The sequence below is a fragment of the Chiloscyllium punctatum genome, chromosome 7 (assembly GCF_047496795.1).
Source record: "Chiloscyllium punctatum isolate Juve2018m chromosome 7, sChiPun1.3, whole genome shotgun sequence".
NCBI classification, from domain to species: domain Eukaryota; kingdom Metazoa; phylum Chordata; class Chondrichthyes; order Orectolobiformes; family Hemiscylliidae; genus Chiloscyllium; species Chiloscyllium punctatum.
In genome coordinates this window covers 131926191-131951637 of record NC_092745.1, presented here as the reverse complement: position 1 = coordinate 131951637, position 25447 = coordinate 131926191, and the positions used below count along the sequence as shown (strand labels likewise).

Genomic DNA, 25447 nt, shown 5'->3' with positions numbered 1-25447 from the left:
AGCCACCAGTAAAAGGCTGATGTCCCTCCAGAGTACACATTGTAGTCATGAACAACGATAATTCAGATGAGGTTTGAGGGGCTGAATGGCTCACTTTTGTCCCAACTTTTGAATGGTTAAATTAGACAGAAATTAAACCATACCGGAGATTGACTTGGCCATATTTTCACATTTTGGCAATTGTGGAAAATAAGGCTGGAATTCCAACTCACTGTTCTGACCAGGATTGTGACAGTATTGACTGGTGAAGTTGGGCTTATGATAGGCTAACCCATTGGTGGATTTGAGAAATGCACAAAAACTAACTGAATAAATCGTTTTAAGTCTAATTCTGATTGATCACTGCCAAGTGTGTAAAATATAAAGGAAGAATAATGGCTGAAGTTAAGACACTGATCAGCCATGATGGCATTTAGGATAGAACAGATTCCTGAGGCTGAATGGCCTCCTCCTGCAAAATGTTACATCGTAGAGTAAAACAACAACATAAGGTGGCATTTGAATTTTGAGAGTAATTTGTAAGTTGGCATATGGTGTCCACAGTTCTTATTAACTGAAAGGCTGTGTAAATCCTGCCCATAGTTGGTAGGGAGGTTTTTGAGAGCTAGTGCCACCATGTCTCTCAACGTTCATTTTGTTAAGAGCAAGTGCAATGTCAAAGGGAATCAGAGAAGACTCGAGGAGGATATTTTTTCCATGCGTGCCAGCTCTCCATTCTCATGAACAAATAGGGGAATCAGGTCCCACCATGTGAGAGGCAGGCACCCGGCTGAGACTATCTCCAGTTGGATAGTGAGGAGGTGAGCTTAGTGTTGTGAAAGCTGGGGTCCAATTGAACATCCTCTGGTACTGTAAAAGCAACAGGTTGACCTCTCAAAAAAAGTGAGAGGGATAAAAAGAGAATGTGGCTGTGCCAAGATGGCGGTACCTCTAATCCAAGCCTTTTAACCTTAAACTGAAACCTGGCCTCAGCAATTGGACTGTCTTTGTGGAGGGCAACCTACAATCTTAGCTTCTAATATGTTGTTTCCTCTCTTTATTGCAGGGTTTAGTTGGGCCCAAGGGAAAGCCTGGCCCGAAAGGTAGACGGGTGAGTACATCTTTGTAGATGCTTGAAGAATAACAGCAAGTGCAATGTAAAACAAGGAAGAGCCAGACCAGGCCATTCAGCCCCACCCATCCCCATTCAACAAGTTTATGGCTGATCATCCAGCTCAACTCCACCAACCCACTCTCTTCCCATGTCTCTTAATTCCTTTAATACCTAAAGAAACATATATCAGACATAGGAGCAAGCCATTCAACCCTTCGAATCTACTTCACCATTCATTGTGACTGTGGCTGTTTGTCCAACTCAACAGTATGTTCCCTCACCTCCTTTGATCCCATTAGCCTCCAGTGCTGTATCCAACTCCTTCTTGAAGGTTTTGGCATTGATTGCTTTCTGTGGTAACGAATCCACTCTCTGAGTGAAGAAATTTCTCCTCAGTTCAGTATCGATCTTTGTGCTGAATATATCGATGACTGGTCATCCAAAGTTCTCTGGGATAGAGAATTGCAAAGATTGATAAGTGAATTTATAGATCAACGAGTGAAGAAATGTTTCCTCATCTCAGTACTGTAGATCCCACATTCTAAATTCCCTTTCCAGAAGAAGACTTTCTAACATCCAAGGAATATTATTATCCCAGAACACCTGGATAAGACAGATCCCAGAAGAAATCCTGACTTGATAGATCACATGTTATTGTATTTTTGTTTAGTTAGTTAAGGTGGTAGCTAGTCACTGAGACATATTTACATCTGAGGCAGTTAGAGACAGATAATAAACACTGGCCTGGACAGTGACACCCACATCGCATGAATGAATTGTAAAAAACAGTGTATTATATATAGATATAATTTTTTGGAGTTTGAATTTCAAAATAGTGGTATCTGGGTGTTTAGCATCAGGAATAACAGCGGTTCAAGAAGGGAGCTCACCCTCACCTTTTCCAGGCAATAAATGGAGGCCCAGCCTGTGGTGCCCACATCCCATGAGCCTATAAATAAAACATGAACAGTTCTCAAATATAAACATTGCTTTTCTGAACCTTGCAGCACAGAAGATGGCCATTCAGCCCATTAGGTTTTTGTCTGTTTTGAAGAGTATTCCAATTAGTCGCACTCCCCCACCACCTCAATTCGTTTTGCAAATTACTATCGAATTTGCATCCACTGCCCTATCAGGAGAGTCTATTGCAAATCCAAACTACTCTCTGGATAAAGGAAAGGATGTCTTCTTGTCACCTCTCACCATTAGATAAAAAGCTCCTTGGATCCTGCCTGAACTGCTGTGCTCTTCCAGCACCACTAATCCAGAACCTCTCACCATTAGTCAATCATAAGAAGTTGAAGATCTATATATTTATTGGTTTTGAGTCATCAATTTAGAACGCATCCGCCAAATTTCCTGCTAGTTTTGCTCTCTTCAACAACAAGCCAGGTTTCAGCCTTATCCATCTCCCTGGAGACACTTTTAGACACCTCCTGTCCGTCCTCTCCACATTCTTCCCAAACGATTATGCCCGGAATTGAATACTGCAGCTGGAATGAGAGATTTATAAATGTCTACCATAACCTCTTGGATTATGGATTCTGCTCTGCATGCTTCTATTTATAAAGCCCAGGTCCCATATACTTCATTAGCTTCTCCGTTATCCTCCATTAACGTGTGAGTATCAGAAACAAGAGTGATGAACTTAGAGCATGGATCAGTACTTGGGGCTACGATGTTGTGGCCATAATGGAGACGTGGGTTTCACTGGGGCAGGAATGGTTGCTTGATGTTCCAGGGTTTAGAACGTTTAAAAAGAACAGGGAGGGTGGAAAAAGAAGCGGGGGTGTAGCATTGCTAATCAGAGAGTGCATCACAGCTACAGAAACAAAGGTTGTTGACGAAGGTTTGTCTGCTGAGTCAGTATGGGTGGAAGTTAGGAACAGCAAGGGAACAGCCACTATATTGGGAGTGTTCTACAGACTCCCTAATAGCAGTAGGGAGATTGAAGATCTCATAGGCAGACAGATTCTGGAAAAATGCAAAAGTAGCAGAGTTGTTGTTATGATTGACTTCAACTTTCCTAATATCGATTGGAACCTCCCAAGTGCTGATGGTTTGGATGGAGCCGTTTTTGTCAGGTGTGTTCGGGAGGGTTTCCTTACTCAGGCCGACGAGGCGAGAGGCCATTTTGGATTTGGTGCTCGGAAACGAGCCAGGACGGTGTCAGATCTCGCGGTGGGTGAACACTTTGGTGACAGTGATCACAACTGCCTCACATTTACCATAGCCATGGAGATGGAAAGGAGCAGTTACCGGAAGATATTTAATTGGGGAAAAGGAAATTATGTCGCTATCAGACAGGAGTTGGGAACTACAGACTGGGAGCAATTGTTTCACAGAAAGGGCACAACAGACATGTGGAGACTATTTAAGGGGCAGTTGTTGCGAGTGATGCACAAATTTGTTCCTCTGAGACAGGCAAGAAGGGGTAAGATTAAGGAACCTTGGATGATGAGAACAGAGGAGCTTCTCATCAAAAGGAGGCAGTTTATGTAAGGTGGAGGAAGCAAGGGTCGAGCACAGCTTTAGAGGATTACAGGCTTGCTAGAAAGGAGCTCATAAATGGACTGAGAAGAGCCAGGAGGGGGCATGAAAAAGGCTTGGCAAGAAGGATTAGGGAGAACCCAAAGGCATTTTACTCATACATGAGAAAGAAGAGAATGATCAGGGAGAAGTAGGGCCGATCAGGGATAGTGTAGGGAATTTGTGCGTTGAGTCTGAGCAGATAGGGGAAAGCCCTAAATGAGTTTTTTGCTTCAGTTTTCACGAAGGAAAGGGACCTTGTTGTGAATGAGAACTTTGAGGAGCTGGGGAACAGGCTTGACCAGATCAAGATTGATGAAGTTGATGTGCTGGAAATTTTGGAAAACATTAAGATTGATAAGTCCCCAGGGCCTGACCAGATTTATCCCAGGCTGCTCAGGGAAACAAGAAAGGAGGTTGCTAAGCCGCTGGTGAGGCTATTTGCCTCCTCATTCTCCACGGGAGTCATACCGGAGGATTGGAGGGAGGCGAATGTTGTTCCTCTTTTCAAGAAGGGGAATAGGGAAATCCCTGGCAATTACAGACCAGTCAGTCTTACGTCTGTGGTCAGAAAAGGTTTGGAAAGAATTTTGAGGGATAGGATTTATGACTGTTTGGCAAAGCATACCGTGATTAAAGGCAGTCAGCATGGCTTGTAAGGGGCAGGTCATGCCTCACAAATCTTATTGAGTTCTTTGAGGAGGTGACAAGACAGGTTGATGAACGTTGAGCAGTGGATGTGGTGTATATGGGCTTCAGCACGGCATTTGATAAGGTTCTCCATGACAAGCTCATTTATAAAGTCAGAAAGTATGGGATGCAGGGAGATTTGGCTGTCTGGTTTCAGAAATGGTTGGCTGACAGAAGGCAGGGAGTGGTTGTAGATGGAAAGTATTCTTCAAAGTTTGTGTGAAGATTTGTAGCTCGGATACTTGTTGTTGTGGTTCTGTTCGCCGAGCTGGGAATTTGTGTTGCAGATGTTTCGTCCCCTGTCTAGGTGACATCCTCAGTGCTTGGGAGCCTCCTGTGAAGCGCTTCTGTGATCTCTCCTCCAGCATTTATAGTGGTTTGAATCTCCCGCTTCCGGTTGTCAGTTCCAGCTGTCCCCAAGGAAAGTATTCTGCCTGGAGCTCAGTGTTGAGGGGGGTCCCTCAGGGCTCTGTTCTTGGGCCTCTGCTCTTTGTAGTTTTTATAAATGACTTGGATGAGGAGGTTGAGTGGTGGGTTAGTAAATTTGCTGATGACACAAAGATTGGAGGTTGTTGAGGGCTACTGCAGGCTCAGTGCAACATAGACAGGATGCAGAGCTGAGCTGAGAAATGGCAGATGGAGTTCAACCTGGATAAATGCGAAGTGATGCATTTTGGAAGGTCAAACTCAAATGTTGAATATAGGATTAAAGACAGGATTCTTGGCAGTGTGGAGGAACAGCGGGATCTTGGTGTTCATGTGCATAGATCCCTCAAAGTTGCCACCCAAGTGGATAGGGTTGTTAAGAAAGCATATGGTGTTTTGGCTTTCATTAACAGGGGGATCAAGTTTAAGAGCCGCGAGGTTTTGCTACAGCTTTACAAGTCCCTGGTGAGACCACACTTGGAATACTATGTCCAGTTCTGGTTGCCCTACTCTAGGAAAGATACAGAAGCTTTGGAGAGGGTGCAAAGAAGATTTACTAGGATGCTGCCTGGACTGGAGGGCTCGCATTGTGAAGAAAGGTTGAATAGGCTCGGACTTTTCTCTCTGGAGAGAAGGAGGAAGAGAGGAGACCTGATCGAGGTGTACACAATAATGAGAGGAATAGATAGAGACAATAGCCAGAGACGGTACCCCAGGGCAGGATTGACTGGTACGAGGAGTCATAGTTTTAAGATATTAGGAGAAAGGTATAGAGTAGACATCAGAGGAAGGTTCTTTATGCAGAGAGTTGTGAATGCATGGAATGCATTGCCAGCGGTGGTGGTGGAAGCAGAGTCATTAGGGACATTTAAGTGACTGCTGGACATGCACATGAATAGCAGTGAGTTGAGAGGTGCGTAGATTAAGTTATTATATTTTACATTAGGATTAAACCTCGGCACAACATTGTGGGCCTAAGGGCCTGTTCTGTGCTGTACTTTTCTATGTTCTATCTTCCCAGAACACCGTCCCCTCCCCACCTGGAGCATCTTCAATCTCACATCCTCCCCAAGCCCACTTTAAAGTTGTAAAGCTGCTTTGTCCATCCATCCTAATTTGATCCGTCTTGGCATAAATAGTTCAGAAGATTTGGTCCTTACAGTGAGATCTGAATGAGCATTTGACCAGCTGATGCTTCCTTTTGTACAATTATAGTTGTCAAAGTCGGTAAACTCTCCAGTAAGATTTGAACCCACTGACCCATGCTCGGTGAAGCTATGGATCTATAAACTGAGCTGTGGAATTGCCCAGACATCTGTAATAGTTGTGCCTCGATTTGCAATATTTTGGATTCGCAGTTTGGAAAAAGAAATCAGCTCCTTAAGGGATTGTTGAAGAATAGAGCGTTTATATTCAATGTTGGATATTTTAATGAGTAAATTGAGCCAGTTCTTCTTGTTGTCCTCAGCATTTTCATTTCTGATCACGGACTTTCTCTGTAACAATGAGTATTTCTCATTATATCGATCTTACAACACAGAAGGAGGCTATTCAGTCTTACTGTTCTGTGCTAGTTTTATGCTCTACACAAATTTCCTCCCACACCTTCAACGTCTCACCCCACCCAAACAATCCCACCGCCCCATGGCCGAACACTTTAACTCCCCCTTCGACTCCCCCAAGGACATGCAGGTCCTGGGCCTCCTCCATCGCCAGACCTTAACCACCTGTTGCCTGGAGGAAGAACACCTCATTTTCTGCCTTGGGACCCTCCAACTACATGGGATCAAAGTAGATTTCACCAGTTTCCTCATTTCCCCTCCCCCGCCTTATCCCAGTCCCAACGTTTCAACACAGCATCACCCTGTTTAACTGTCCTACCTGACCATCTTCTTTCCCACCTATCTGGTCCACCCTCCTCTCCGACCTATCACCTTCACCCCACATTTATCTACCTATCGCACTCTCAGCTGCCTTTCCCACAGCCCTACTCCCGTCCCATTTATCTCTCAGCCCCCTTGGTCCACCAGCCTCATTCCTGATTAAGGGCTTATGCCCGAAAAGTCGATTCTCCTGCTCCTTGGATGCTGCCTGATCTGCTGTGCTTTTCCAGCACCACACTCTCAAATCCCAACCTATCAGTCTATCCTTCTAATCCTTTCTTCCTCATGGATTTATCCAGCTTCCATTTAAAGGTATTAATATTCATTCTGACCATTCTCTGTGGAAATTAATCCCACATTCTCCCTGTTCTCTGGATGAAATATTTCCCTACAAAAGCCAGATGGACTCTGGGATATGGAGAATGGTGAGATCACAGAGCTCTCTCATTTTTATTTGTTCATTCATGGGATGTGGGCATCACCAGCTACACCTTTGCATTTATTTCCCATCCCTAATTGCCCCTTGAAAGGTGGTAGTGAACTGCCTTCTTGAACCGCTGCAGCCCATGTGCTGTGGGTGAAATAACTCCACAAAGGCTGAGAATCCATTACCCAGACCCTCCTTTATTTACAAATGAGGAATCCTCGACACTGATCCAGCTCCCTCACGGCCAGCTCTCAGAGTGAACAAAACCTCAGACACTCCTATTTATATCTGTCAGCCAGGGCTTCCTGATTGGACCAGATTAACAGCGCCAGTCAGGGAACTCACATTTTAGGAGGTCCACCTACATTATAATCACTACAGTAGGTAGCTCCACAATGCCACTATGATGGAAATTCCAGACATTACAGTGTGTACCTTCTACAAAATGCACTGCGGGATTCTCTGACAGCACCTTCAAATCCCTGACCATGACCTCAACTACCAGGAAGGACACAGACAGCAGATGCATGGGAACCCCACCCCCCCCTGAAAGTTCCCCTCCAAACTACTCACCATCCTGACTTGGAAATATATCACCGTTCCTTCATTGTTGTTTGGTCAAAATCCTGGAACGCCCTGCCCAACGGCATCGTAGGTCTACCCATAGCACATGGACAGCAGTGGTTCATGTGCTTTAGGTAGCTCACCTCCCACCTTCTCAAGTCGCAATTTGGGATTGAAAAGAAATTATGGCCCAGTCATTGATGCCAACATCCTCGCAATGAATAAATAAATCGAGACGCTGCTTTCCCAACAGGGAAAGAGCGATCTTAACTTTGCGGATCATGCTGTGTCAGAGAAAGTGAGGACTGCAGATGCTGGAGTTATTAGGGTCGAGAATGGGGTGCTGGAAAAGCACAGCGGGTCAGGCAGCATCCGAGGAGCAGGAGAATTGACATTTCAGGTATAAGCCTGATGATTTCTGATGAAGGGCTTATGCCTGCAACGTCGATTCTCCTGCTCCACAGATGCTGCCTGATCATGCTGTGTACCTGGTCTTGCAGTCTGCTCCTCTGATTGGCCATGTCTGGGTCTACCTGCATCAAACTTGAGTCTTGTTTCACATCAAATACCTGAAATTATATTGGTTAGAACAGATTACCTCATCTTACTCTTGAATTTTATCCTAAAACTATATCCAACAAGCGCAAAGAGAAACTGAAGGAATTACTTTACAATTCCCTACCTAAAAGTCAATCATGAAATTACTCATGTAAAGGTCCCATTTTCTCATGTGGTCTGATAGATGTAACTGTTCATCCATAAAGCCTGCACTTGTACAGCACCTTCAGCATAATAAACTGGTCGACAGGAATGGACTTAATCAATAACCTCTGATGCTGAGCTGAGAAAGGCCAGATGATCTGAAACCAGATCAAATAGAGTTTTCAGCAGCATGTGGAAGGAGGAGAGAAGGAGAGGTGGTGAGGATAAGGATAGAATTCCTAATGTGCCAGAGGCCAGAATTGGAGGAGCGCTGAGATGTGTTTGGTAGGAATGCTCACATATTGCTGATGTGCTATCATTGCTATAGAATTATGGGAGCCCCTGTGAGTCATGTTTTTACCAAACAGCAGGTCAATATTCTTAAAACTAGAGGCAGACTGTAAAGTAAGCCATATTGCACAATTGTTCCACAACAGCCCATTGAGACTGTCCCAGCTTCCTGGTGGGAGCGATTGAGCCAGTGCCACTCCCTCACATTCTCCCTGTAACCCTGCACATTTTGCCTTTTCAGACAGTAATCCAGTTCTCATGAAAGCTTTGTTTAATTCTGCCTCCACCACACCACACTAATAACTCACTACTTATTAATCTTGAATTTGTGGCATGCTCTGATTTAGAGTTTCAGCATCTGGAGCATTTTTTAAGATAGTGAGAGATTTCCCCCTTTAGTCATGAAGCAATGGGAGTAGTTTTCAGGTCAGGAGTAGGAGGTGTTTTGAGAAGAAACATTTTCAGTCCGAGGGTGGTGACTATCTGGAACTGATTGTCTGAAAAGGTGGTTACTGCAGGAATTCTCACAACATTTAAGGAATATCCAATTGACCATTTGAAATGCTCTCAGCCAAATAATGGAAAATTGGATTTGAATGGGATGTCTGCCGATCAGTAGGGGCATGATGGGCTGAACAGGCTCATCTGTGCTGTGAAAGCTCTAGGCTGTATAATTAAACAAGTTATTATTTTTCCCACGTGTTACTCCATCTGATAAATTTCTGCCCACTCACTTCATCTATCCTTGTCCCTTTACAGACTCTTTATGCTTTCTTCATGATGTACGTTCTTTGTATCATCAGCAGATGTAGCTTCCACACATTCAGCCCCTTCATTCAAGTGATTGATATGAATTGGAAATAGTTGAGGTCCCAGCACTGATTCCCATGGCACACCATTCGTTACTTCCTGCCAATTTAAAAACTACCCATTGTCCACTTGCTGTTAGCCAACCAATCCTCAATCTGTGCTAATCTGTTCCCCCCTACAGCATGAAAAGAGCTTGTCTTTGGAACAGTGACCATTAAGGTTTACAGGATGCTGAAGGGGGTGGTGCGAGGGAGGAGCAGAGGACTGCTGGGAAGGTGATAAATGTCTGGGAAGCTGCCAATGCCTCTGGCCTGCTCCCACACAGTGTACCCAGTATTCACTCTCCCACTTTGACTTTGTTACTGAGAGACGGAGCTGCTGCCAACTGATCCAGCCCAGGGGTGGTTTTGATTGGCATTGCTTTTTCATTAATTGATGCCTATGTTTTGCTTTGCAGGGGTTTATCGGATCTCCTGGGATGGTAGGACCACCTGGGCCAGAAGGTAAAAAGGTAAGTGTGTTCCCAGAATGCACTCCGGCGGGATTATTCAATTGGTCCACAGTTTGAGTCTGATCCCTTAGCTGAGTGCAATAAACATTTCAAAATTTTTTTAATATTCATTCACGGGATTTGGGCATAGCTACCTTGGCCAGTTTTTCTTGCCCATCCCTAGTTGCCCAAAGGACAGTTAAGGGTAAATCACATTGCTATGGGTCTGGAGTCACACATAGGCCAGACCAGGTAAGGATGGCAGTTTCCTTCCCTAAAGGACATTACTGAGCCAGATGGGATTTTCCTGACAATGCAGAGTTTTACTGAATTAAATGTCTACCATCTGCCTTGGTGGGATTTGAACTCAGGACTAGATTAGATTACTTACAGTGTGGAAACAGGCCCTTCGGCCCAACAAGTCCACACCGCCCCGCCGAAGCGTAACACACCCATACCCCTACATCTACATCTATATCTACCCCTTACCTAACACTACGGGCAATTTAGCATGGCCAATTCACCTGACCCTGCACATCTTTGGACTGTGGGAGGAAACCGGAGCACCCGGAGGAAACCCACGCAGACACGGGGAGAACGTGCAAACTCCACACAGTCAGTCGCCTGAGGCGGGAATTGAACCCGGGTCTCCAGCGCTGTGAGGCAGCAGTGCTAACCACTGTGCCACCGTGCCGCCCAACACCCCAAGAACATTATTGACAACAAAAATAGAAGCTGCTGGAAAAGATCAGCAGGTGTGGCAGCATCTGTGAAGAGAAATCAAAGTTAACCTTTCAGGTCTGGTGATGCTTTCCCCAGAACATTATCTCTGTCTCTGGATTAATACTCCAGTGATAACACCACTTGGCCATCTGCACCCCTTCCAAACAATGTCAAAGCCCATTGTCATTATCTTTAACTCACGGCACGAGGGCAATCCTGGCAACGCCAGCAATGATTGCCCATCCCTAACTGTCCCTGAGAAGGTGGAGGGCCACCTTCCCTGATTGACTTTCTGGAACTTTTCAGATAGGATTTATTTCAGATGAGTGGAGGCCTGCTGAGAAGGTGAGTATAATGGTTTAAAACACTTACCTCAGGCGCGGGGCCTCCATTTGTCGAGAGGAGCGAGGGAGGAGTGGAGGACTGCTGAGAAGGTGATAAATATCTGGGAAGCTGCCAATATATACCACGATATTTTTTTTTTAGATTAGATTACTTACAGTGTGGAAACAGGCCCTTCGGCCCAACAAGTCCACACCGCCCCGTTGAAGCGCAACCCACCCATACCCCTACGTCTACCCCTTACCTACACTACGGACAATTTAGGATGGCCAATTCACCTGACCTGCACATCTTTGGACTGTGGGAGGAAACCGGAGCACTCGGAGGAAACCCATGCAGACACGGGGAGAACATGCAAACTCCACACAGTCAGTCGCCTGAGGCGGGATTTCTGGCTGCTCACCCACCCCCTTCAGAATCCTGTAAACCTGATCGGTGACATCCCAGACTCTGGCACCAGGGAGGCAACATACCTTCTGGGAGTCCTGTTCCTGACCATATATAGCCAGGAAAGGGATTGAGGATCTGAAAAGTGACTACAGAGAGCTAGTTTGGAAGCTGAAGAGCAGGATGAGTAGAGTGGTAATCTTGGGTTTGCTACCATGAGATAGTGAGGTGAGGAACAGTCAGCAAATGACCTCCTGACAAATGGAGGCCCCGATGCCTGAAGTAAGTATTTTAAAGAGGGATTTAAAAGGAAATTTCATGCTGGATATGGAGTCACATGTAGGCCAGACCAGGTAAGGACAACAGATTTCTGCCCCTCAAGGACATGAGCAAACAATAATCTGATGTTTTCATGATCACCAGACTTTCTTTCATTGTTAACCTTGAATTTAAATTCCCCAGTTGTGATGAGACTTGATTACATGTTCCTGGGCCTTTAGTCCAGGCCTGCAGGTTATTTCCTCCAAAACATAACCACTTAACCTCAGTAACCCTTTGGGATCACAGAAAGATAAACAAACACTTTGTTTTTTTCACACCTCTGTTACTGAAAAATTGTTGCTCATTTTAGATTTAGGATTGTCTGACTTTCTGTCTGTGATTCAACTGTTTGCAAGTTTCACTGAATTTCTTTTGTTTATGAAGGTGTATTGTGTGGTATGTGTCATTTCCTTTTCAGGGTATTGCTGGACCCCGTGGGAAAAAGGGCCCCAAGGGGAGACCGGTAAGTTCTTTTCCTGAGCAAATGATACCTTTTAGATTTTGAAATCTCACCCCAGCCCCGTGAGTGACCATGATTGTGCGGTGCTGTGAAAATTCTTAAGCCTGAAATGACAGTTTGTCGTATAAATCTTACACACATTTCTGTGACCTTTCTTGCTCAGAGAGGATGGTTAAATCTGTTAAGGTATCACAAAAAGGAATTTCACACAATCATACCTCCATCTTAATGCCGAAGTGTTTTCTGTCTTTGAAAGTCCAGGAAGTTCTGTAATTTGATTGGCAGCATTGATATTGCAACACTGAGCTTTCACAATACTGCATTCATTTACTTTCTAAATGCTTTTCTTAATACGTTCTGAGGGTAAAGGCTATGCAATTAATTTAGGATAAACTCAAAGAACTGCAGATGTTGGAAATCTGAAACAAAAGCAAAGCATGCTGAAGAAATGCAGAGGGTCTGGCAGCATCTATGAACAGAGAAACAGATTTAATATTTTGAGTCAGGTGACCTGAGATGAGGAGAAATTACTTCTCCAACAGGATTGTGGAACTCACTGTCCCAAAGTGCAGCTGTCCCTATCCCCACCCCCAATCCTGAAGCAGGGTTACACCCAAAATGTTGACTTCTCTCGGTCAGGCCACTGTTGGAATATTGCGTGCAATTCTGGTCTCCTTCCTATCGGAAAGATGTTGTGAAACTTCAAAGGGTTCAAAAAAGATTTGCAAGGAGGTTGCCAGGGTTGGAGGATTTGAGCTATAGGGAGAGGCTGAACAGGCTGGGGCTGTTTTCCCTGGAGCGTCGGAGGCTGAGGGGTGACCTTATAGAGGTTTACAAAATTACAAGGGGCATGGATAGGATAAATAGACAAAGTCTTTTCCCTGGGGTCGGGGAGTCCAGAACTAGAGGGCATAGGTTTAGGGTGAAAGGGAAAGACATAAAAGAGACCAATGGGGCAACTTTTTCACGCAGAGGGTGGTACGTGTATGGAATGAGTTGACAGAGGATGTGGTGGAGGCTGGTACAATTGCAACATTTAAGAGGCATTTGGATGGGTATATGAAGAGGAAGGGTTTGGAGGGATATGGGCTGGGTGCTTTCAAGTGGAACTAGATTGGGTTGGGATATCTGGTCAGCATGGACGGGTTGGACCGAAGGGTCTGTTTCCATGCTGTACATCTCTATGACTCTATGACTCTCCACCTCCTGATGCTGCCTGCCTTGCTGTGTTCTCCCAGCCTCCTCCCTGTCCCTCCTGATGCTGCCTGCCTTGCTGTGTTCTCCCAGCCTCCTGCCTGTCCCTCCTGATGCTGCCTGCCTTCCTGTGTTCTCCCAGTCTACTGCCTGTCCCTCCTGATGCTGCCTGCCTTGCGGTGTTCCCCCAGTCTACTGCCTGTCCCTCCTGATGCTGCCTGCCTTGCTGCATTCTCCCAGCCTCCTCCCTGTCCCTCCTGATGCTGCCTGCCTTGCTGTGTTCTCCCAGCCTCCTCCCTGTCCCTCCTGATGCTGCCTGCCTTGCTGTGTTCTCCCAGCCTCCTCCCTGTCCCTCCTGATGCTGCCTGCCTTGCTGTGTTCTCCCAGCCTCCTCCCTGTCCGTCCTGATGCTGCCTGCCTTGCTGTGTTCTCCCAGCCTCCTCCCTGTCCTTCCTGATGCTGCCTGCCTTGCTGTGTTCCCCCAGCCTCCTGCCTGTCCCTCCTGATGCTGCCTGCCTTGCTGTGTTCCCCCAGCCTCCTGCCTGTCTACCTTGGATTCCAGCATCTGCAGTTTGTTTGTGAAGTGGAGTCGGCATCAATCCACAGATTCAAGAAAGAAATAGCTATGTTTTGGATGAACAGCAGGATTAAAGGGCAACAGGGAACAGGCAGAAGAGTGGAGTTGAGACTGGGATAAGATTAGCCCTGATTATGTTAAATGGCACAGTGCACTCAAAGAGCTGAATTGACTATCCCACTCCGAATTCATATGTTACGGGGAGATTGCGGGGAAAATAGGGTTGAAAAACCTATCAGCCATGATTGAATGGAGGAGCAGGTTCGATTGGCTGAATGGCCTGTTTTCTGCTCCTATGTTGTATGGTCTTATGTTCCCATGAATCTTCCTCAGATGGATTCCAGTGAATTTAAAAAAATCAAAACATGTTTCCTCTGAGGATGGAGTGGTTGTGAGACTCACTCCCATGGGGAGGGGTTGGAGCTAATAATATTGATGCATTTAGAGGAAGCTGCCAGAACACACGAGGGAGAAAGAATGACAAGGATGGACTGATAGGGTGAGGTGAAGAGAGGTGGGTGGGAGCTTGGATGGAGTTTAAGGGTCAGCATAGACTACTTGGACTGAATGGCCTGTCTCCCAGTTTTACATTTGCTAAAGTTTACCCTGAAATCCTGTGTAACTCCCTTCACTGGGGAATGATGCAATCATAGAGCGACATGGGTTGACAAAGGTCAAAGATGTTCTCATTGACATGATCATGAGTCACAGGTTGAACTGAAGAGTCTGTTTTTGGGCTGTGTACCTGTATCACTCTCTCGTCCTCTCAGAGGCTCAGAGATGGTTGGCACCTTCTCCCAGATTGGAATTGTTGGGTCTGGAGGCCCCCATCAGGAATGGGGTTGTTGGACGTTATCAGAGAGGCTTTGAGGGCATTAAAGCACTTCTTGTGGGGGTGGGTTCCATCTTTTCACCTCTCTCTGGGGAAAAGCGTTTCTCTGATTGTTTTTCTTCTTCCGTTCATGGGAAGATATAAGTGTGTCTTTGGAGTGTTTTCTTTCCCCTCCCAGTAGCCATTTGTTATGACAAAGAGCGGGGTAGGGAGCTTCCTTTGTAAACCCTGTGTCAAGATATGACCTTTCTCTGTCCAATGCAGCTGACCTCCCATCAATAGTTCCTCAATGACTGGGGATGTTGGCTTGACAGAGGTCACTGATACAGGGGGAGCCTATTCTGCCATTGGATTTGGAGGATGTTGTGAAGATATTGCATGTGATGTCTCTCTTGGATTTTGAGGTATCCGCCATCTATTTTGTACTTCTGACTGAAGGTGGGTGACGTTGCTGCCCTGCAGAGTGTGTGCCTGGTGCCTGACTTGAGGTCTTTATCACCAAATGCTGTGTTCCTCAGATAGCTAAAGGCTGCAGTGGCATCCCAGCACACTGGAGGTTACATTGAGTTTCATGGTGATGTGTGCTCTCGCTGGAAGGAGATGCTGATGCTGTGAGAGTGATCCAGACTCTGTTGTGGTTCATCGTGAATGGATCTTGATAGTCAGGGAGCAGGTTGTGGAGCAGGAGCAGTTGGTGGAGGACTTTTTTTGCAGGATGTTTAGGCAAGGCCCATTCTCTCAATGCTCTGTAAATGCACGATTACAGTTTGGAGTTGAGCTTCTTATTATGTGAAAATGCTGGCGTTATCTGTGTGCTGTAACTCAATGATGGGGGTGGTTGGAGTGGTCTTGCCTCTGGACTGGGCTTCATGCAGTTTGAACATTTCCTGCTCATCCCTTAGAGAAGATTCTCTTCAGCAGGAAGCTTCATGGAGATAGGATGCATGATCAGAAACTCAACTGGACTTGCCACATAAACACAGTGTCTACAAGAGCTGGTCAGAGACTAGGAATCCTGCAGCGAGTAACTCACCTCCTGACTCCTCAAAGCCTGTCCACCATCTACAAGGCACAAGTCAGGAATGTGATGGAATACTCCCCACTTACCTGGAGGGTGCAGCTCCAACAATACACAAGAGGTTTGAAATCATCCAGGACAAAGCAGTCCACTTGACTGGCACCACATCCACAAGCATCCACTCCCTCCACCACCCACGCTCAGGAGCAACAGTGGGTACCATCTACAAGATGCACTGCAGAAAATCACTGATCCTCAGGCAGCATCTTCCAAACCCAGAACCACTTCCATCTAGACGGACAAGGGCAGCAGATGCATGGGAACCCCAGCCCCTGTAAGTTCCCCTCCAAGCCACTCACCATCCTGACTTGGAAATACATCACTGTTCCTTCACTGTCACTGGATCAAAATCCTGGAATTCCCTCCCTAAGGGCATTTTGGGTCACATGGTTCAAGAAGGCAACTCAGCCCCAACTTCTCAAGGGGCAACTAGGGATGGGCAATAAATACTGGTCCCAGCCAGAGACACCCATAAAGAAATGAAATTGTGTGGAGAATTGAAGTGAGGAAGATGGTGAAGAGTTGATGTAGGAACACAGTCGTGTTTGACCCTGGCTTGCATCCATATTGGATATGATGGTGGGGAGAGGAGCTTGCAGGTTGCTGTGCAGCAGAGAATGGTGACAGATTCCTGCAGGGAGCCAAATTTGAGGAGGATCTTCCATAATCCCTTCTGGGTGACAGTGCCAAAGGCCTGTGTGAGGTCAACGAAGACCCATGCAGAGGGTGATGCTGTTCTCTGCATTTATCTTTGACTTGTCTTACCTTGGAGATCATGTTCATTCAGGATTGAACCTTCATTGTGACTCTAGAGGAGCTCTGTAGCCAGTGGATGGAGAGTTTGAGGAAGGTTTTTCCCTGGGGCTGACAGCAGGGAGGCTCCTGTGTGGATCCCTTGATTGATTTCAGCACCTCTCTTAGCACAGACAGAAAGTGGGAAAATAGGGTTGAGAAATGAGGACAAAGGAGGTCCTGGGCCTCCTTCACCACCGCTCCCTCACCACCAGACGCCTGGAGGAAGAACGCATCATTTTTCGCCTCGGAACACTTCAACCCCAGGGCATCAATGTGGACTTACATAGAACATAGAACATAGAAAAATACAGCGCAGTACAGGCCCTTCGGCCCTCGATGTTGCGCCGACCGAAGCCTACCTAACCTACACTAGCCCAATAACCTCCATATGCCTATCCAATGCACGCTTGAATGCCCATAAAGAGGGAGAGTCCACCACTGATACTGGCAGGGCATTCCATGAACTCACAACCCTCTGAGTAAAGAATCTACCCCTAACATCTGTCCTATACCAACCTCCCCTTAATTTAAAGCTGTGTCCCCTAGTAACAGCTGACTCCATACACGGAAAAAGGTTATCACTGTCAACCCTATCTAAACCCCTAATCAACAGTTTCCTCATTTCCCCTTCCCCCACCTCATCCTAGTTCCAAACTTCCAGCTCAGCACTGTCCCCATGACTTGTCTGGACTTGTCCTACCTGCCTATCTCCTTTTCCACCTATCCACTCCACCCTCTCCTCCCTGACCTATCACCTTCATCCCCTCCCCCACTCACCCATTGTACTCTATGCTACTTTCTCCCCACCCCCACCCTCCTCTAGCTTATCTCTCCACGCTTCAGGCTCACTGCCTTTATTGCTGATGAAGGGCTTTTGCCCGAAACGTCGATTTCGCTACTCCTTGGATGCTGCCTGAACTGCTGTGAAATGTGTCAGCCATGATTGAATGGCAGAGCAGACTCAATGGGCTGAATGGTCTAATTTCTGCTTCAATGTCTTATGGTCAATCTTGAAGATGGTCACAATGGCAGTGTCCCAGACATACTTGGTCTCTGGTTACCTCACAGTATGGCAGTATCAGCTATTGGCAGGGGGAGCTGGGGGAGTGTGGCGAGCTGGGAGAGCTTAGGGGAGTGGAGAAGCTGAGATGGAGAGGGAGTGTAGGGGGAGCTGCGAGAGCAGGGGTAGCTGGGGCAGTGTGGAGAGCTGGGAGAGTAGTGGACCTCGGAAAGCTTGGGGGAAGATGGGGTAGCGGAGGGGAGCTGGGGGAACGGGGGGAGCGGGTGGCGGAGGGGGAGCAGGGAGACCTGGGGGAACTTGGTGAGTGGGGGGCACTGGGAGTGTGGGGGAAGCGGGGGGAGATGGAGGAGCTTGGTGAGTGGGGGTGCACTGGGAGTGCGGGGGAAGCAGGGGGGAGATGGAGGAGCTCGGTGAGTGGGGGTGCACTGGGAGTGCGGGGGAAGTGGGGGGAGATGCAGGAGCTCGGTGAGTGGGGGGCACTGGGAGTGCGGGGGAAGTGGGGGGAGATGCAGGAGCTTGGTGAGTGGGGGGCACTGGGAGTGCGGGGGAAGTGGGGGGAGATGGAGGAGCTTGGTGAGTGGGGGGGACTGGGAGTGCGGGGGGAACTGGAGGGAACGGGAGGAGCGGGTGGAGGAGAGGGAGTGGGGGGAGCTGGGGGCAGAGGGGAAGCTGATGGAAAAGGGGGAGCAGATCAAGAAGGGGGAGTGGGGGTAGCAGGGCAATTTCCTGGTCAACCACACAATGGAATGAGCCATGTAGCCTGGATCCTGATTGTCTATAGCACCAGGCTACATGCCCACCATCATCACAATACAACCTCCAAAAACCATGGAGAAGGCATCACCAAAGATAATTCCCTGTGCCACTTATTTCACCAACCATCTGGGTGAGATGGTGGCCTCCTGGCAGTGTCACTGGGCCAGTAACTCAGAGACCCAGGCTAGTGCTTTGGAGAGATGGGATCAAATCACACCAGATGAGCTGGTGAAATGTAAATTCACTTCACTTCAACCCCCTTCAGAAATGGCAACTGTGAAACTCTCATTGGTTATTGTAATAATATATAGGCCAGCGAAAATCCCTCACACACCAACACAAGAGGTAAATCATTGAGGGCTAATCAGGAACAATGCTGTTCAGTTGATACAATTCACATCCCACCAAGTCAGGAATGCAACGCAAAATCAAAACACCACAGATGCTGGAAAGCTGAAATAAAGACAAAACAAAAAATTGTAGATAATAGGTCAGGTAGCATGTGGAGAGACAAACCATTTTAACCTTTGTAGATTTACTATCTCAGATCAATGCTGCAGTGACACTAGTTTCTATATCTGATCTGATTTAACTTATTATTGTCACGTGTACCATGATACAGTGAAAAGTATTGCTTTGTGTGCTATCCAGACAAGTTATACCATACATAGGTGCGTCAGGGTAATAGAATGATGAATGATTTATTGTCATATGTATTTTACAATAAAACATAGTGGAAAGCTTCGACTGTCATTGTGATTTTAGCACCATTTTGAATAGTTTAAGAATAATAAGAAAAAGATACAGCTTAAAGAGAGTCCGTCATCCTCTTGCCTCCACTACCAGTGCTGGACCCATCCAGCAGTGAACCTGCAGATCCCCAGGCCTGTCTTTCACCGCTGGTCCTACCTCAGTGTCACTGTCTCTGTCAAAGTAGCACCTAATACTGGGTTCCCGTGCTCACCCCTCCAACCGGCCAGCTCCCCCACTCTTGCCCACTGAAATGGCCCAGTAAACCACCCAGCTCAAGGGCATTGAGGAATGGGTGACAAATGCCCACATTCCATGAAAAAATAAAGAAGGAAACAAAAGCGCGATTGTTTGGAAGTGAAGAGGGAATGAAGTATTGCTGATTGCAAGACGAGTAACTTGCTACTTGCTGAAGTCACATATGCCTTCCATTAACGGCTGGTTAGAATACAGGACTGAGATTGGGTCTGTTCACCACAACTCTCACAGAGGGAGGTAGTTTCTGAGGATGTGGGCTGTACAGTTTGATAAACTGCTGTTGGTGACAATGTGTTTGTGCCGAGAGTGTGTGGAGAATGTGTTATTTGTTGTGATTATAATAGTGACCCACCATCACTCCCAATCTTTCACTGTCTGAGAGACAGCAGTTCTCTCATGTGATTCCCTTCAGTACAGTAGATGGTGAACAGTTCACTGGAACGTGTAGAGGGAATAGTTTAAATTCCGAGCCAGGCTGTTCAGGGATGCTGTCAGGAAGCACTTTATCACATAAGCATTCCTGGGAATCTTGAAGTCTCCTACACCATCCATCCACAACCCCTGCAGCCCCCACCCCAAACAAAAGACAGTTGAGAACTTCAAAATGATGCACTGAGATTGATAAGTGTCTGCTCAGCATTGTTTATAAACCTGGGATAATCGGGGGAAGTAAAGTACAGATCAACCAAGAGCTGAACAGATGATGGAACAAACAAGAGGGGGCCGAATGGCCTCCTCCACTCCATAGATTCATACAGTGCTGATAGGCCCTTCGATCCATCAGGTCTGTACCAACATAACTATCACTGAAAGCACACTAATCCCAATTTCCTGCACTTGCTCCATATCCATGAATGTTTGAAAAATTCATCCAAATATTGTTTAAATGTTGTAAGGTTTCCTGCTTCTGCTACTCTCCCAGGCAGTGCATTCCCGATTCCCATCACCCACTGAGTGAACATATTTTTTCCAAAATCCCCTCTGAATATCCTGCCCCTTACCCTAAAGCTATGCCCTCTCGTGACTGATCTCTCAATTCTCCCTGTCCATACCCTTTATCATCCTATACACCTCAATCATGTCCTCCCGCAGTATTCTCTGCTCTCGAGAAAACAATTGAAGGCTACTTCCTCTATCCTTTCTGAACGTTAAGGCTATAATCATGCTCAGAAGACGATATGCCAATAAATGTAGGTTGTGGTTCTCACTGGGGAGTCTTGTGTTCTGACAAAAACATTGAAATTTGGTAAAGTGGGTGATATGGTGACTCACTGGTTAGCGCTGCTGTCTCACAACACCAGGGACCTCGGCTCGATTCCAGCCTTGGGTGTCGGTCTGTGTAGAGCTTGTCCATTCTCCCAGTGTCTGTGTGGGTTTGTGCTCTGGTTTCCTCCCACTGTCTGAGATGTGTAGGTTAGGGTGAATTGGCCATGGGCACTTGCCCAAAGTGTCTAGCAATGTGTAGGTTGGGTGGATTAGCCGTGAGAAATGCAGGGTTACAGGGATGGGATAGCTTGGTGGGTCTGGGTGGGACATTCCCTGGAGGGCCAGTGTCACCTTAATAGACCAAATGGCCTCTTTCTGCACTGGAGAGATTCTACGAAAGCCTCTAAATTTCTCTGGATGCTTAGCTGGCACAACTTCAGGGTTTTACTCAGCTTTCTGAAATTCCCAAAGTTGGCACAGGAATATACATTTCACTGGATGTGGGATCTTGAAATGATTAAATTGCTCCTATGTTGTCTTCTGCTTCAATCTCCCTGTAACTCCAACAAGAAAAGCACGCTGCTTAACAAACAATCAAAAGTGTGCTCAATAATTTAACATTCCAACTTGGAAGTTCTGGTATAAACCAAATAGATTCCAGAGACACAAGATTTATGTTTCAAAAACACCTTTAAACACCCTCTGAGGACCCAAAGTGTTGGGACATAATGAAATGCAGTTACTGTTGTAATGTAAGAAACACAGCAGTCAATTTGCACAGCAAGATCCCACCCATAGTAATGCAATCACCACCTCGATTGTTTGTATCAATGAGGGTGCTCAAGAGATAAGTTCCAGAAACAAACCCTAACTGTAGGGCAACAGAGCCACACAACATTATGACAAGTTAGGGTAGGGTTGACGGGGAAAAACTGTTCCCATTGGCTAATGGTACAAGATCAAGTGGGATCAGATCTACAGTTTAGAGAAAGAGATGCTGGAGAAGGATGAGGAAGAGCTATTAAGTAGTGAGTGTTAGTGACCTGGAATTCAGTGCTGATGAGGCTGCTGAAAGGAGGAAGTGTGCTTGAAGGACTGTAGGAACAGAGCAGGGCACTGGGACTGAAACAATGACAGAAGTTACTAGAGAAACTCAGCAGGTCTGGCAGCATCTGTGGAGAGAGAAAGCAGAGTTAGCATTTCAGGTCTAGTATCCCTTTTTCAGAACTCACTGGGACTGACTGGCTTGCTTTACTTGGACAAAGTTAGACATCACACGACACCTAGTTATAGTCCAACAGGTTTACTTGTCCTTTTATTTGCTCCTTTGTCTGGGGAACTGATGAAGGAGCAGTGCTCCAAAAGCTTGTGAATATACCTGCTGTCATGTGACTTATGACTTTGTCAACCCCAAGCAAACACTAGTATCTCCATGTTTTTACTTGGAGAGCCGGCATGAACTCATTGGCCTCGATCACGGCATGGTTCTCAGCTGGAAAATTACGTTCAATTCTGGGCATCACATATTTTGCAGGGTGTCCAGGTGTTGGAGAGGGTGTGGAGGAGTTAACCAGGATGTGACCTGGAATGAGGAATTTTTGTTTTGTGGAGAGACTAGAGACACCAGGAACTTATACAATTCTAACAGGACCAGGCAGGGCAGATACATGAAGAATGGTCCCAATGACTGAGGGTCACAGTTTAATGATAAGGGTTGGTCATTTAGGACTAAGATAAGTCTGTGAAATTCTCTACCACAGGAAACTGTTGAGACCAAAATATTGAAAACATTCAAGAAAGATGTGGACACAGTTGTCAGAATTAATGGGATCCAAGAATATAGGGTGAAAGCATAAAGAGGGGACTGAGTTGGATGACCAGCCATGATCATATAGAATGGCTGAAGTGGATCAAAGGGCAGAATGGCCTCCTCCTGTTCCTGTCCTATGATTCTGTTGTTTGGGATTGGAATGCTATTAAAATGAGTCTGAAATATTCACAAGAGTTAGTACATTGCGTATACATTGTGCATTCACAACATCAGTAAAATGTGAGGGTAAGGTAAAGTTGGATAAACGTGGAATTATCTTGGAGATGACATCAGAAATACAAAAAAAAATTCAGATGAAACGGTGACGTGTGTTGATCCCTCAATCAATGTTGCAAACCGGTAATATGGCTGTGAGAGCTTCCTGTGTACCAATTGGCTGTTGAAGTTTGTACACGACTACAACCAATTGCATGATATTGTGTTCCCGATGTAGAGAAACATGTCAAAGTGTACCACAGAAGCTGTATCACTCGAAATAATGACAACAAGCTAGACATGGAGTATCTTCCTAAATAAGAACAGAAGGAAAGAATAGGAAAGGAATTTCAGAGCTTAGAGCCCAGGCTGATGAAGGAGTTGTGATCGATGCAGAGTCACAACGTTTATTCAATGATAACGTGCTTTGGGACACCTTAAGGTCCACAGAAGTTCTGATATAAGTGCAAGTCCTTCTGACAGATTAGCCATCTTGTCTTGACCTGCTCTCTGGTAAACACGTTCTGAAATGAGAAACTATTTCAGACACTCAGTGTGGATGGCACTCGGTTTTATAAATTGTTAAACTGAAGAAAAGCAAAAAGCCCTTCAATAAATCGGTGGCACCTCAATGAAGTCAGTTTACAAGCCGGGATGTGCTGCAGACTCTTCAGAGGGTTGGTGTGGACCGAATGGCCTGTCTCCACACTGTCAGGATTCTATGAGTACTGACCCTCTGGCAGTACAATTCTCTGTCAATCTACTGGGACTAAGCTGCTTACGTCCAATGAGCCACAAGGAGGCGTCAGATCCTTCTTTATTTGCTACTCCGATACAGTCAGGATTACAGTCAGGAATCATTCCATTATATTTGAAAACTGGATTATTCCAAGTGGAAAGATATACTTTTACTTTATATTGATAAGTATTATGTTAATGGTCAGATGAGGTGATGTTTGATTCTATCAATATGCCTGATGTCATGAGAAATTTGAGCCCTGTAGATTGGGAAAACTGTTCCCAATGGGTGAAAAGATTGAGAACAAGAACATAATACAGACACGATGGGCCAAATGGCCTCCTTCCAAATAGCAACAATTAGGTGATTGTTATTTATGTTGTAGCTCAGTAATTAGTAGTTTCACCTCAGTATCAGAGGGTTGTGGGCTCAAGTCTCACTTGAGAGAGAGAAAAGCAGAAACTGCTGGAAAAGCTCAGTGGGTCTGGCACCACCTGCGGAGAGAAATTGGTTAATGCTTTGCATCCAGTAACTCAACATCACCAGAGAGACTTGAGCATTGAATGCAGATTGACAGAGAGCTGTACTGTCACAGGATCAGTACTCATAGAATCCTGACAGTGTGGAAACAGGCCATTCAGCCCATCCCAATCCTCTGAAGAGCATCCCACCCAGATCGACCCCTGTAACCCTGTATTTCCCACAGTCAATCCACCTGAACTGCACATGTTTGGATTGTGGGAGGAAAACCACGCGGAAATGGGGAGTATGTGCAAACTCCACATAGACAATCGCCCGAGGCTGGGATGGAACATGGGTCCCTGTTGCTGTGAGACAGCCGTACTAACCACTGAGCCACCATGCTGTCAGGGGCTCAGTACTGAGGGGATCTGCACTGTTAGATGCATTGGCAATGATTGTCATTGCTGTGGGTCTGTGTGCGACTTTGATATTTCCTGTGTTTTTTATTGTGCATTACCCAGTTTTTCACAGAAATGTCAGGCCATCCCTTTGCACAGAATTGTCCTGAACTCACAGACCTATTGACCCATCTTCTCTGTGCTGGCTTTATACAGCCTGCTCCAACCTGTCTTCACTTATCCCTGTCAACATACTCCTCATTTCTTATCTTGTGTGTTTATCTAGATTCCCTTAATTGTACCAACAATATTCACCTTGAACAGTCCCTGTGGGAGTCTGTCGACATCCCTATTACTTTCTGGATGATGAAGCCTCCCTCTAGGTTATATAATGACCGACAATTGTATTGGCCCTTTCCCTGGATATCCCTCACCCCAGCCCCACGGGAAGAAACATTTTCTCTATTTCAATATTATCAAACCTTTTCATAATTTAAGGATTTCAGTCAGGTGATTCTGTTTCCTTGAGTAAGGGTTTCTGGTCTGTCCCACCTTTCCCACTGGTTGAAGGTTTTATTTCTGGGAAGATGAGCCAAAGGCCATGTGGATTTAGGCCATGGATCAGCCAAGATCTCATTGAATGGTAGGACAGGCTTGAGGGGCTGAATGGCCTACTCCTGTTCCTATGGAATGTGGGAACATCGTGCCTAGGAGCTTGAGTAGGTCCCTTGGCCCCTTGAGCTATTTGATCAGAGCAAGGTTGAGTTGGTTGAGGTCTCATCTCCCCTTTTCTTTCTGCCCCCATAGCCCTAGACTCTCATATCAGTCAACAAACATCTAACCCAGCCTTGATAAGTGTTGGTAGCTCAGTACTGACTCGGTGAACAGAAGGGCATCCTCTGTATGATTCTACAAATAAATTCAACAACCCAGCCTCCTCTATTTTCTTGGAATAAAGAATTCCAGAGACTATAGATCCTCTGACACAAAAGAATCTTCACCTTTAAGAGGGAGACCTCCAATTGTTGAACCTTATTCTGGGAACAGTAAGAACTGCAGATGTTGGGAGTCAAAGTCGATAAAATGTGGAGCTGGAAAAGCACAACAGGTCAGACGGCATTGAAGTTGCAAGAAAGTTGATGTTTTGGGGCAAAAGTCCTTCATCAAGACTCAAAACATCAACTTTCCTGCTCCTCTGCTGCTGTCTGATCTGCCGG

At 46.1% G+C, this 25447-nt stretch overlaps 1 protein-coding gene across 4 annotated transcripts in view; it reads left to right on the top strand.

The window, feature by feature from the left end:
• The window catches only part of LOC140480147 (uncharacterized), a 454819-nt gene that overhangs the window by 201181 nt on the left and 228191 nt on the right, over window positions 1–25447 (top strand). For all 4 annotated transcript variants that reach the window (XM_072574857.1, XM_072574858.1, XM_072574856.1 and 1 more), the window contains 3 exons: window positions 1046–1090; window positions 9873–9926; window positions 12097–12141. In XM_072574857.1, coding sequence (XP_072430958.1) covers window positions 1046–1090; window positions 9873–9926; window positions 12097–12141 — 144 coding nt within the window. The remainder of the gene's footprint in view (window positions 1–1045; window positions 1091–9872; window positions 9927–12096; window positions 12142–25447) is intronic.